This window comes from Notolepis coatsorum (assembly GCF_963971535.1).
Source record: "Notolepis coatsorum genome assembly, chromosome: 1".
NCBI lineage: Eukaryota > Metazoa > Chordata > Actinopteri > Aulopiformes > Paralepididae > Notolepis > Notolepis coatsorum.
This window is the reverse complement of record NC_140165.1, coordinates 237,486,051-237,501,087: the sequence shown is the minus strand read 5'-3', so window position 1 is coordinate 237,501,087 and position 15,037 is coordinate 237,486,051. Positions and strand designations below refer to the sequence as shown.

Below are 15,037 nucleotides of genomic sequence, written 5' to 3'. Positions count from 1 at the left end.
ATGTATGTATGTATGTATGTATGTATGTATGTATGTATGTATGTATGTATGTATGTAGGCCTATGTATGTATGTATGTATGTATGTATGTATGTATGTATGTATGTATGTATGTATGTATGTATGTATGTATGTATGTATGTATGTATGTATGTATGTATGTATGTATGTATGTATGTATGTATGTATGTAGGCCTATGTATGTATGTATGTATGTATGTATGTATGTATGTATGTATGTATGTATGTATGTATGTATGTATGTATGTATGTATGTATGTATGTATGTATGTATGTATGTATGTATGTATCAAGTTTCAAGTTTCAAGTTTCTTTAATAGTTGTCATACAGAAGTACAGAATACTTTTATACAAAATGCTTCTTACTGTTGCGCTCCAGAGACTGTGCAAGACAAGATAAGTATGAAATAAAATAACATAGTAAAATTAGAAGTAAAAAAAATGAGGTCACAGTGTTCAGTTTAGACATATGTACAATGTTCGATGCAGAATAGACGTAGTTACCATACAATATACAATACTGTGCAGTGTACTAATATACAATACTATATAGTGCAAGGCAGAAATGGAGAAATGGGACGAGGTGCAATTTAGGTACAATTCACAGTAGGTGTACGAGTTGTAGTGCAAATCCTTTATCAATAAATATAAAGTGTAAGTGTGTTTGTGTGATCTAAAGTGTGGAGAGTGGGTGCTGCAGTGTGTTGTTTGTTTGAGTGAGTGTGTGCGTGTGGGTGTGTGTGCTGTGTGCATTTGATGGTTGTTGCATAGTGATTATTGTTCGTTTAGCAGCCTGATGGCCTGGGGATAGAAGCTTCTTCTGAGTCTTTCTGTGCTCGCCTTAAGACTCCGGTATCGCTTGCCTGACCGCAGCAGTTCAAAGAGGCAGTTGTTCGGGTGGCTCGAGTCCTTAATAATTCTCTTAGCCTTCCCCTTGCACCGCTTGTTGTAAATGTTCTGGAGGGTGGGAAGCCCCCCTCCAATTGTGCGTTCGGCTGAACGTGTCACTCTTTGTAGTCTGCTACGGTCTTGTGCAGTGCTATTCCCAAACCAGGAGGTGATGTTGCCGGTCAGGATGCTCTCTATTGTACATGAGTAGAAGTTCCTAAGGATCTTCTGACTGACTTGGAACTTCCTTAGGCGCCTGAGGAAGTAGAGGCGTTGTCGTGCCTTCTTCACAACACTGTCAATGTGTGTGGTCCATGTCAAGTCCTCGGATATGTGGGCTCCGAGGTACTTGAAACTGTTCACTCTCTCAACCGGTGCCCCGTCGATGCTGAGGGGGCTGTAGTCCTTGACCCCCGACCTCCTGAAGTCCACAATCATCTCTTTTGTTTTGCTGACGTTCAGGGAGAGGCAGTTCTCCTGACACCACTGTGACAGGTTCTCTACCTCTTCCAGGTAGGCCCTTTCGTCGTTGGCAGGTCATAGAGGTCATAGTTCAAGCCCAGGTCCCTGAGCTTGGCTATGAGTTTGGAGGGGACTATGGTATTGAATGCTGAGCTGTAGTCGATGAACAGCATTCTCACATAGTTCCCCTGCCTCTTGTCCAGGTGTGATGCTGCTGTGTGCAGCACATGGGCTATGGCGTCCTCCGTGGACCTGTTGGGGCGATATGCAAATTGCAGAGGGTCCAGGTTGATGGGGAGGGAGGAACAGATGTAGCCCTTCACTAGCTTCTCAAAGCACTTCATGGCTATGGAGGTGAGGGCTACAGGGCGGTAGTCGTTGAGGCAAGCGGGCGTAGATTTTTTGGGTACAGGGATGATGGTGGACTTCTTCAGACAGGTGGGGATGACAGCCTGTTCCAAGGACAGGTTGAAGATGTCAGTGAATACCGGGGCCAGTTGGTCGGCACAGACTTTTAGGACGCGGCCGGGGATGCCGTCCGGTCCTGCTGCCTTCCTGATATTCACTTTTTTAAAGATCCGTCTCATCTCATGCTCTGTTACCCTGAACACTGAGTCTCCATCAGCAGACCCCCCCCCACCCCCATTGCCGTGGTTTGTAGGCTGGTGTTGTTATTCACAGCCTCAAACCTCGCATAGAAGGAATTGAGATCATTTGCTAAGGAGATGTCACTGTTCAGTTTGAGGGGGGTGCCTTTGTAGTCTGTCATTGTTCTGAGGCCCTGCCACATGCCTCTAGAGTCAGCCTGTTCAAACTGAAGTTCAACTTTATCCCTGTAACGCCGTTTTGCCTCTATTACTGCTCTCCTGACGTTGTATCTTGCCATCTTGTGTTCTTCCATGTTGCCATGTATGTATGTATGTATGCAGGGCCGCCTCAGGGGGTGTGCGAGCAGTGCGGTCGCACAGGGCCTCGCGGGAAGGGGGGCCTCGCAAAAAAATATATATATATAATTTTTTTTTTTTTTTTTTTTTTTTTTATTATTATTTTTTTTTTTTTTTTTTTTTTTTTTGCGAGGCCCCCCTTCCCGCCAGGCCCTTTTTCATCACAGACCTAAAATCTAGTTTTGCTTATATGCTTATATATTTCACATTAGACACGTTTGTAGAATGTGTCTGACTTCCTGCCTCCGGCTCTGCAGACTGCAGTTTTCCGGTTTCTGCGGATTTGCTGCTCTACAGATTTTAGGATAGTGTTTCCGGCCCGTCCGCCGTAATACCAAATAGAAGAAGAAGACACACGAGGTAGATAATTCAGCGCTATTCAGAGGAGCGAGGCGAGTGGATGTCTTTTCAAAAGCTGCATGGATCAGAAGAAATTACACCGTGGGCCAAGAAAGTCTCCTTCCAACTTTACCATTGGCGCCGCTGCCGCCGTATTGATACTGCGTTATGGTGAGTCAACCTATGATTATATTCCCGCCGTGGACCTATGCTCTCTTTCTCTCTCTCTGGAGCCAAACTGGTCGACTAGCTAATATAGTACTACTAGTAGCTAACGGTGTGTGCCTGGTGTCAGCGCCTGTATTGCTTTTCTCATGTTGTAGTTTCAGTGGTAGTGCGTTAGCTAATGGTTAGCGATAGCCGGGTTGAGCTAACTGGCTAACTGATAGCATCAAAGTAACGTGCGCAGCCAGCAGCTAACGTCGTAGCTAGCTGCCGGCTAGCTGCCGGCTGCGCACGTTACTTTGATGCCATCAGTTAGCCTAGGCTAGAGTTAGCTGTTAGCTTGTGCTACGAGTCGACCATTGACATTAGCCGTGAGAATAGCAGGGGGTTCTGGCTTATTTTGTCCCGCCAGCGAGAGGCCTTTCATCAACGTGGAGACCTGTGTTGCGGCCTTTCGCCCTGCGTTCCTTTTGTGCAGGTAAGATTAATGAAATGTCATGACATTACCCCACTCTTCCTTCCTTGCCCTCCCGAATGTTTTGTTAATAACAATGTTTTTTTCCAGGCAAAACATATGCTACTTCACAACATTTGGAGATACGACATGTGCTGTGTGTGAATGTCTTGGTCGTTTGTGTAGCTTGGGTAGCGTTGGGCCGTTGGCCAAAGCTGTGTGTGGCCTGGTGTCACAGTACCTGGCTAGCCTATTTAGCTGATGTCAGCCATTGGCTCCTTGCTGCTTTGGTTTCTCTGGTATAGACCCTCTTCTTGTTGGATTTAAGTGTTGATCTTTGTCCTTTTGAATCTCTCATACATGCTCTAGTCTCTCTCTAACACACACACACATGACAAACACACATGTTCTCTCTCTCTCTCGCTCTCTTTCTAACACACACAGTCTGCCTATGGCGGCCTTTCTCGATGGCTAGGCTGTGCTCAAGGATCTTCAGTCACAGTGCTCAGGTATTCTGCCACTGTGTACTCTCTGTTTAGGGCCAAATAGCATTTCAATTTCTTTCCAATGTCTCTCTCTCTCTCTCTCTCTCTCTCTCTCTCTCTCTCTCTCTCTCTCTCTCTCTCTCTCTCTCTCTCTCTCTCTCTCTCTCTCTCTTGGATTTAAGTGTTGATCTTTGTCCTTTTGAATCTCTCATACATGCTCTAGTCTCTCTCTAACACACACACACATGACAAACACACATGTTCTCTCTCTCTCTCTCTCTCTTTCTAACACACACAGTCTGCCTATGGCGGCCTTTCTCGATGGCTAGGCTGTGCTCAAGGATCTTCAGTCACAGTGCTCAGGTATTCTGCCACTGTGTACTCTCTGTTTAGGGCCAAATAGCATTTCAATTTCTTTCCAATGTGTCTCTCTCTCTCTCTCTCTGTACACTGTATATTGACTGTAGAACGGGAGCTCTCTCTCGCTCTCTCTTTTGCTATATGTTGACTGTATCATGCCCCGCCTCGGGCAGCGCTATTATTTAAGAATATGTTGACTGTATAAAAAAAAATATATATATATATATATATATTATATATATATCGCGTTAAATCTCGCACAGGGCCTCGCATTTCTCCCAGGCGGCCCTGTATGTATGTATGTATGTATGTATGTATGTATGTATGTATGTATGTATGTATGTATGTATGTATGTATGTATGTATGTATGTATGTATGTATGTATGTATGTATGTATGTATGTATGTATGTATGTATGTATGGTGTGTGTGTGTGTGTGTGTGTGTGTGTGTGTGTGTGTGTGTGTGTGTGTGTGTGTGTGTGTGTGTGTGTGTGTGTGTGTGTGTGTGTGTGTGTGTGTGTGTGTGTGTGTGTGTGTGTGTGTGTGTGTGTGTGTGTGTGTGTGTGTGTGTGTGTGTGTGTGTGTGTGTATGTGTGTGTGTGTACCTTCTGGGACAGGTAGAAGGCAGCGATGCCCAGGGGCCAGAAGCAGCAGAGCATGGAGAAGAAGGCCAGACCCAGGTAGTCCTGAGGGATCATCAGGGGGAAATTGCTCTCGCTGTCCGTGTCGCTGAAGTCGTCGCTGGACGAGTCCTGAAAGCACACGGGTCACAAGGTAGACGAGAGTCAGCGCTAACAGGCACTGCAAGATCGCTTATTTAGTTTAATCTTCTAAATGTGTTGAGATGTGTATTGTTTTTGCGTGATAAACACAAATGAGGACTTTCATTCCAAAACGTGAAGTGTGTGGGGAGGAAAACGTGACACCAACTCCTCTAGCCAAACGATGGCTGAATGTACAGTAAAATGTGTAAAATGTGCACGGATACTAACTAAAACTAGAACATTTGATCCTATCACACCAGTTTTGTTCGCCTTACACTGGCTTCCTATTCAAGCCAGATCTGACTTTAAAGTGCTACTCCTACAAAACTTTAAATGGGCTCGCACCGCTCTATCTATCCGATCTCATCTCTCGATACTTGCCCGCTCGTGCTCTGCGCTCACAAAATGCGGGGCTTCTATCGATTCCTAGGGTTAAAAAGAAATCCGCCGGCCACAAAGCCTTTGTCTACCGCGCTCCCTACCTGTAGAACAAATTACCTGCCATTGTCATGGGCGCCTGCTCTGTCGAAGTTTTTAAATCCATGCTTAACTCATTCAGCGCCGGAGCGATATGCCCGATATAGGTCTAGTACGCCACCGCATTAATCAATGGGGGGTGTTGTGAAGGGCCAGATTAAACCGAATATATATATTTATTTATATATATATATTTAATTGTATTTGTATATTCTCTAATATTCCCTGATATCCCTTGTATATTCCTTGTACAATATGCATTGAATATCCATTCTAGCCTACTGAACATCCCATAATAGTCTCCATTCTACTATTGGTCGAGACCTTGGTGCCAGGCTGCCATACCCCCCAGACCCAGTTCAAACGTACCGCTCAACATGTACGAACAAGTCCTAGTTCCGCGTAGGAATCTGGCTACCGCACCACTAACGGTACTATTTGTTCATAGTGCGTATATATACTGCGCTACTAAAGTAGGACTTCCTTTTCAGTCCAGTTTCTTACCCTCCAATAGAGTGACAGACGTAAAGCCTCCCCGCGACGCCACGTGTGGGAGTAAGGCCAAGTTCGGCCTACCATCGGTATTGAGACATCGTGTATATTAATATTTGAATAGTCATATTTGGCACTATATCGTCGAGTTGGACGTAGTCTATTAAGCTAATAATAGTCTGTTAATATATAGTGCTTCGTGCGGTGAGAATACTACCGTAGTCGGTACCCCATCGTTTCGGGCAGAGAACTGGCTGCTTATCCAGGATGGTCGACCCCATGTGAGACTGCATCCGAGGAGCCCCAGAGCCGACGACAGGACCTGTATACCGGATTATTCTACCGACGACAGCCCGCCTTCCCAGGCACGGATTATGCTTTGTGTACAGTGATTATTCCATGGATAAAGACCCCCGACACTGCCGTGTGTTGGAACCCCCCCCCCTGGAGAGGACGCAAGGTGAGGAGACGCTCTGCAAGACGAGGTCGCTTCACGTCTCTCCCCCGTGGACCGGAGAGAGCCGGCTCACAGAGAGTCCAACTGCTTTCATCTGTGGTCCAAGGATCGCTGGCGCACCGAACTGCACAACTGTGGGTTCACCCAGGATACCCTTGGCTGGACGAGGCAGCCAGACTCTACCCCCCCCCCCCCCTCCTACTCCTGTTGTCTTACAAGCGACCGGATTACCCCCCTTAGTGTATCCAGTCTTATAATCATTAAAGTATCATTGCTGTTATTCCTTAACTATTCCAGGTCGTATATTTACCGCCTGCGCCACCAGAGATTGGACATTCTCTATTGATATACCAACGAATACTCTTTGCCATAAAAGTGCATACTATTTCAATTCATAAATGTAATTAAGTGATTAAGTGCTTGCTCTACACACCATTGCTGTGTAGTAATAAACGCATACTTCGACTTCGTACATTTGTGTTGGATCCGTTTCATCTACGTGAGAGTGTTTATCATAATATATTTATGCCGAGTACTGGGTGGCCGAATATAAAGTACAAAGGTAGTGTTAGTAAGTATCATATCTAACAATACAGTCAGGGAATTGTACCCCTCAGTTACAATTGGTCCTTCGAGCCGGAGGGTAATTAGTGTAATATTAATATAGTGTTATTAATATTGAAATGGCCTATGATGAACACTCCACGAAACGATCCTCCTAACCAACGCCCGCAGCGCGAACGACGGCTCCCTCAGTACTTAGAGGCTTACGCTGTCAGTCAACAACCTAGTCTTCTACTAACAGTAAACGCGGTAAAACTAGAAAGTAAAAGTATGTCTAACCCCAACGCCCAGACTACCCCGACCATAGAGGCCCCTACGGGTTCTAATGTAACTGACCAAGTTCACGGTGGGGACCAGTGGGAACCAGACATTACTTCACACCCCGCCAGTACTGAAGAAGTAGTCCCCGATGAGTCCCGGGAGGAATACAACGCTACCGAGAGAGAACTCGGCACGGAAGAAGACGGGGAGAGCACCGTGGAGATAGCGCTCCAAGGCTCCGCAAGGAGTACCCCGAGGGAAGGCTCCCCTATACAACCGCCTTCTCCCAGCGAGGCAGAGAGGACCCTACAGCAGGCCTTCCTCATCAGCCTGAACGCCGCTGCTGAACGCGACCGACTGCAGATCCAGCAGCGGAGCGAAGAAGAGCATATACGTCTAGAAATAAGACGCATTCAGAGGGAAGAGAATGTGGCCCGAGACCGAGCAGACAGCCAGCGAGCAGCTGCTGGTGCTCTACGGGACGCAGAGCGCGACAGACAGCAAGCGCAACTAATAGAACAGCTGATCAGACGGACAACACCCTCTCCCTCCGCCAGAGGCTCCAGGAACTCGTCTAGACACACCTCCAGGGCGGCATCCCCTAGCCGAGTAAACAACCCTGAACTTGACCAACAGACGAGGTCTATACCCCCCACAGACCACCTCCCCCCACCGGTCCAAGCGAGACCTAGCAACCGGGAAGGAGCAGCATATCCTGTGGAGAGGCTAAACCAGAGACTACAAGCACTGGATGACCTAACTGAAGACGAAGAGGAAGAGGAGGAGAACCACGCCCGACGACAGCACAGTACTCTACCGGACCAGGAGGTCCGGTACAGCCCAGGCTATACTCCCGCGGAGCTGCGCTACAGACCCCCGACTCTATACCCGGGTGAGCACGACGCACGACCCGCACCGAGGAACAGCACCTGGACAAGCGGGCCATGGTACACTGCCGGTACCAGCCCATACCAAGGAGCGGGAGGAGACTCGCCTAGGAGGCCTCTCCCCCAACGCTCGCCGATGTATCCACAGTCAGCGTCATACATTGGCACGCCTATGGTACCCGACTTCACCCAAGAGAACCGGGCCCAGTATACAGAACTCTGCATGTGTCTGGAGACCATGTTGGTGGATGTATTGGATGAACGCCATAAATACGCCATCCTACTGAAGCACTTAAAGGTACCCCGCGCACATAATATAGCGCTCGCCTACGCGACTTCCACCACCCCATACACAGCAGCGCTGGTAGCATTGGACCAGAGGTATGGGCTCATATGGGATTACGTGATCCAGGAGATCCGACACATCGACCGCTTACCCCCAGCAATAGACAATCGAGCACTGGACGACCTGTCCATCAGAGTGCAGTCCCTGGTAGGGATGTTGGGAGCGCAGAGAGAGAAGGGGAGGCATGAACTTTACGCCAACTCAAATGTGGAAAGGATCTTGGAGAAGCTGCCGCCCGCTCGACAGGAGCGTTTTAGGCGGCAGAGAGACCACCGAGACCCGAATGGCCCCGAACCGAACCTCCTCGATCTAGCAGACTTCCTGGCGAGAGAAGTCAGCAGCCTACGGCTAGATACATTCGGACGGAGCACCCCTGGCTCCAGAGAAGGAACCAGACGACTAAATGATGGAAGAAGATCGGTGACTGTGATGCACCAATCGGAGTCAGTACCGAGCAGCAGGAGCCACAGTACCCCCTCCAGAACGGAGAAGTGGAAGATAGTGTGCCCCTACTGTGAGAAAGAACACTGGCTAGCGCAATGTGACTCCTTCCCCAAGCTGAACGCGGAGGAAGCAAGTCAATGGATAAAGTCCAACAAGCGCTGTTTTCGCTGTGCGCGCTCACACATGGCAGCCGAATGCCGCTTAAAGAAAAGGTGCACCAAGTGCGATGGAGCCCATCTGGACATACTTCACGACAGTAACAGACGGCGCCCTTCACCCGCACCATCCAGCAGCAAAGCGAGCGTCATGTACATCGATCCCGCCAGCAGCAGTGGAGCCCGAGTACTCCTAAAAGTAGTGCGTGTGACACTAAGCTACCAGAATAAAGTCCTGGACACTTACGCCGTCCTCGATGACGGGTCAGAGCAGACCCTTCTGCTCGCCTCCGCTGCGGCCCAGCTAGGGCTGCGGGGAAGCGAAACCCAAATGACAATTCGGACAATAAGACGAGATTTGAAGACGATAAAGGGCGAGAATGTCTCATTCTCTATCGCAGCAAGCGGCCAGCCTGAGCGACGGTACCAGATTACAGACGCTTTCACCAGCCAAGAAATAGGACTGTCGCGGTACACATACCCCGTCGCCAAGCTGATGGAGAAATATGCACATCTGCGCAAGTTACCGATCCCGCTCATAGACAATGCTATGCCGACCCTGTTGATAGGCTCCGACCATGCAGACCTCATTGTCCCGATAGACCGGGTTCATACCGGACCCCGAGGCTGTCCTGCAGCAGTCGAGACCCGTTTGGGATGGACTCTCCAAGGCCCGCTCGCCAAATCTCTCAACCGAAGTACAGCCACTAGATGTCTCCACTCCCGAGTCACAAAGGGAGAAACCGCACTCCTGCAACACGTAGAGCGGTTATGGACCTTGGAACAAATGCCCTTTAAGAACGGAAAGAAAGACATTCGCTCTAAAGATGACATTTACGCCATTCACCTCCTCGAGACAGGGACCAAGAGAGTCCCGGTCAACGGCGTGTTGAGATACGCCACGCCACTCCTGCGGCGAGAAGGAATGCCTACTTTCCACGCCAAGACAGACGCCACAGAACGGTACCTGCTGAACACGGAGCGGCGCTTAGCCAAGAACCCCGCCCAAGAGAGTGTATACCGCGCTGAGATTGAGAAGCTCATCACAGCGGGACACGTCACAAAGATGGACATTAAAGAGGCTGACCAGACCACTGAATCGTGGTACGTGCCTCACCACAAGGTCCATCACAACGGTAAAGACCGCATAGTATTTAACTGCAGCTACCAGATCGGATCCCAAAATCTGAATAAAGAGTTACTGCCCGGTCCCACACTCGGCCCCTCCCTACTCGGCGTTCTACTCCGCTTCCGCCAGGAAAAGGTGGCCATCAGCGGGGACATTAAAGGAATGTTCCTGCAGGTGAGATTAGTAGAGGAGGACAAGCCCCTGTTACGGTTCCTATGGAGAGAGAAGCCAGGAGATGAGCACCCAGCCATCTACCAATGGGAAGTCCTCCCCTTCGGAACGACGTGCAGCCCCTGCTGTGCTACATTTGCACTACAGAAACATGTAGCAGAGGACCCAGCAGCGGACGAAGAGGTCCGACACAGCGTAAAGAACAGCTTCTACGTAGACAACTGTCTACAAAGCCTTTCAACCCAGGAAGAAGCCGAGGCTCTCCTGATTAAACTCCGCGCCTCATTGATCAAAGGCGGCTTTGATCTCAGGCAGTGGGCCAGCAGCGATCCGCAAGTACTGCGCAGCCTCTCCTCCGAGGACAAGGCAGCCAGCAGCGAGACCTGGATGGCTACAATCCCGGGAGAAGCCCAGGAGATGACCCTGGGATTGGTGTGGCGATTCAAAACAGATTCGCTTCACTACAGACACAAGCCCCTGACTACGGAGCAGGGAAGGCCGGCGGCGGCGCCGACCACCAGACGGAGTGTGTACACAACACTCGCCCGACAATATGACCCGCTAGGATGTATTCTACCGTACACCACCAGGGCAAAAATGATTGTACGAGCATTGTGGGACAAGGACCAGGGCTGGGACGACCCCATTCCCGCACACCTTGCATCCACCTGGAGAGAGTGGGAGATGGAGCTCCACTCACTCCCAGGCGTTAATATGCGCCGAAGCTACTTCCCACCCACGGTGAGGCCAGAGACATGTAAAATGGACTTACACGTCTTCAGTGACGCCTCAGAGGTCGCATACGGATCAGTAGCCTACTTGCAGGCCCAAGAAGAGGGGGGAGAGATCTACACAGCATTTGTCCTCGCCCGCTCTAGAATAGCCCCACGCAAGCAACAATCTATCCCACGCCTAGAGCTCTGCGCAGCCCTAGCCGGAGCGCACCTAGCCACGCTCATCCAACGTGAGCTCACCATACCGGTGTCTAGAACAATCCTGTGGTCAGATTCCACGACAGTACTCGCCTGGATCAAATCGGACTCATGCAAGTACAAAGTCTTCGTGGGAATCAGAGTCACCGAGATTCAAGACTTAACCGAAGAGTTAACAGGAGAAACAGAGTGGCGCTACGTTGATACAAAACAGAACCCAGCTGACGTCATCACCCGGGGAATGCCCCTAGATGACCTCACCCGTCGCAATGTCTACAGTGACGGCCCAGCATTCCTAGCTCCCGGAAGGAGAGTGGCCCACGCCTATCCCGAGGGAAGCCAGTCAGGAGGAGGCTGAGAATAAGAAGCCTGTGTTCTGTGGATTGAGCACTGTTATCTCCGCAGACCCCAACATAGATGATTGCACTACCATAGAGAGTGCACAACAAAGGACATTCCTACTGCACTACCTACCGTCTCTACAGACCCGCCAGAAGTGGGTAAAGGAGAGAGACAATTTGACAGAAGGAACAGTCGTCATGATTATTGATCAATCACTGCCCAGAGCTATGTGGCCGGCCGGCCGCGTAAGCAAAGTGATCACCGGTGCCGACGGCAAGGTCCGAGCAGCTGAAGTGCTTGTCCAGGGTCGCACTTACACCCGTCCCGTGGCGAGGCTCATAGAACTGCCCCGACTCCCAGACACAATCGATGATGACCATGACCCTATAACCCTATGACTTTGTGAAGTTGACTGACCCCTACAGCAAACCCTTATGTGTAAATAGACAACGCGATTAATCTGTCTCTGCTTAACTGATTAGGTCTGGGACCAATCAGGGGGTGGCTGTTGTGAAGGGCCAGATTAAACCGAATATATATATTTATTTATATATATATATTTAATTGTATTTGTATATTCTCTAATATTCCCTGATATCCCTTGTATATTCCTTGTACAATATGCATTGAATATCCATTCTAGCCTACTGAACATCCCATAATAGTCTCCATTCTACTATTGGTCGAGACCTTGGTGCCAGGCTGCCATACCCCCCAGACCCAGTTCAAACGTACCGCTCAACATGTACGAACAAGTCCTAGTTCCGCGTAGGAATCTGGCTACCGCACCACTAACGGTACTATTTGTTCATAGTGCGTATATATACTGCGCTACTAAAGTAGGACTTCCTTTTCAGTCCAGTTTCTTACCCTCCAATAGAGTGACAGACGTAAAGCCTCCCCGCGACGCCACGTGTGGGAGTAAGGCCAAGTTCGGCCTACCATCGGTATTGAGACATCGTGTATATTAATATTTGAATAGTCATATTTGGCACTATATCGTCGAGTTGGACGTAGTCTATTAAGCTAATAATAGTCTGTTAATATATAGTGCTTCGTGCGGTGAGAATACTACCGTAGTCGGTACCCCATCGTTTCGGGCAGAGAACTGGCTGCTTATCCAGGATGGTCGACCCCATGTGAGACTGCATCCGAGGAGCCCCAGAGCCGACGAGCGAGTGGACCTGTATACCGGATTATTCTACCGACGACAGCCCGCCTTCCCAGGCACGGATTATGCTTTGTGTACAGTGATTATTCCATGGATAAAGACCCCCGACACTGCCGTGTGTTGGAACCCCCCCCCCTGGAGAGGACGCAAGGTGAGGAGACGCTCTGCAAGACGAGGTCGCTTCACGTCTCTCCCCCGTGGACCGGAGAGAGCCGGCTCACAGAGTCCAACTGCTTTCATCTGTGGTCCAAGGATCGCTGGCGCACCGAACTGCACAACTGTGGGTTCACCCAGGATACCCTTGGCCGGACGAGGCAGCCAGACTCTACCCCCCCCCCCCTCCTACTCCTGTTGTCTTACAAGCGACCGGATTACCCCCCTTAGTGTATCCAGTCTTATAATCATTAAAGTATCATTGCTGTTATTCCTTAACTATTCCAGGTCGTATATTTACCGCCTGCGCCACCAGAGATTGGACATTCTCTATTGATATACCAACGAATACTCTTTGCCATAAAAGTGCATACTATTTCAATTCATAAATGTAATTAAGTGATTAAGTGCTTGCTCTACACACCATTGCTGTGTAGTAATAAACGCATACTTCGACTTCGTACATTTGTGTTGGATCCGTTTCATCTACGTGAGAGTGTTTATCATAATATATTTATGCCGAGTACTGGGTGGCCGAATATAAAGTACAAAGGTAGTGGTAGTAAGTATCATATCTAACAATACAGTCAGGGAATTGTACCCCTCAGTTACAGGGGGACTGCGATTTGCGAGTGCTTAGTTAATATATCTTAAATTATAGCTATGGGTCTAATACCCCCGTCGATTATCAGTGAGTTGCTTCCAGTCAACATCCACAAAACAGATTGTTTTTTCATCGGTACATTTCCGTTTTATACCGTTTTGAATATGAGTATAGTTTGGGTGCTTCTGAGTAATTCCACGAAAAGATGCGATAATAGCCCTTTAGTGGAATACACTAAACACGTTGTAATTTTTCGCCTGATTATCGAATCTTCCTGAAATCAATGCTAGATCATCATTATTATCCTTCCTCATGCAAGAATGAAAAGAGCCCTGGACCGCGGGGCTCCTCCGCCACCTCCTCCCACCCAACGGCACACACACACACACACACACACACACACACACACACACACACACACACACACACACACACACATACACACGCACACACACACACACACACACACACACACACACACACACACACACACACACACACACACACACACACACACACACACATACACACACACACACACACACACACACAGAGACAGCGTCGATCGGGGTAGAAATAAATATCAGATCAACGATCAAATTTATATATAGTGTTCTTACCTTGTATCTGATGTAATGCAAAAGAAATAATCCAATTATCTGATTGCCATTCCAAATACTGCTCGTGGAGGTCCGTACCACATTACCGACCGTTACATATGGTTACTGTTCCATGCCATCGTTGTATAGACCTACCTCGCCTGAGTATTTAAACCTCGCCCGCACGGCTCGGATCGTCCCAGAAAATAAACCACACCATTCCCAATGGAGTGCAATACCAGCTGGAAGGCGTAGGCGGCGGTATTTGCCCTTTTGCGAGCTCAGACCCATTCCCAACAATAACATCAGGCTGGATGGATGAAAATGAATGGATATCGCTAATAAAAGAAATAACGATTAAAACCCGACTATACTCGGGCGATGGCGATGGCGAGTTAACCCGACTATCATCGTGACTGGCGCTGAATGAGTTAATAGCCATCTTTTCTATCTCTCCTTCAACCTACCCTGATCTCACCTAGTCGGGGACTGACCCTTAGATTAATCTGTCTAGTTTAGTTAGGATGTCTATTTGCTCCCATGTCTGCTTTTCTGCAGACATGGGAGAACCTTTTTAACCTCTGTCTCTGTCTCAACCGGTCCCATGGAACAGCTTCATACCCCCTTCTGTCTGGCCTGCAGTGCTGAACCTTACCTGCTCTGCCCTGACCAATTCTGAGTGGTTCCTCCTGCCCCCCGGGGCATATGGCCCTGAGCCATTGTCTTGCATCTCATCCTGTATACATACGCTTGCAGTAGTTCTTAGTTCCATCTATTACTCAATTTCACAATTTTCTTATGTACTTTGATTCTACTGTCACCATGTATCCATATGCTCACTACATGTATTTATTGCTCCATCTCCGCCCACTACAAACATGGGAACTCTCATATAGCTTACCACATGTATCTATTAGGGATGGGCATTTGAAAGAGAAATCCAGATCGATTGATCGCATGCTATACTCGA

The 15,037-nt window shown here is 48.7% G+C and overlaps 1 protein-coding gene across 1 annotated transcript in view; it reads right to left on the bottom strand.

The window, feature by feature from the left end:
* The window catches only part of tmem91 (transmembrane protein 91), a gene marked incomplete at both ends in the record, with an annotated part of 35,471 nt that overhangs the window by 6,065 nt on the left and 14,369 nt on the right, over positions 1-15,037 (bottom strand). Inside the window, one exon of the mRNA XM_084327993.1 lies at positions 4,725-4,871. Within this exon, the coding sequence (XP_084184119.1) occupies positions 4,725-4,871 (147 nt within the window). The remainder of the gene's footprint in view (positions 1-4,724; positions 4,872-15,037) is intronic.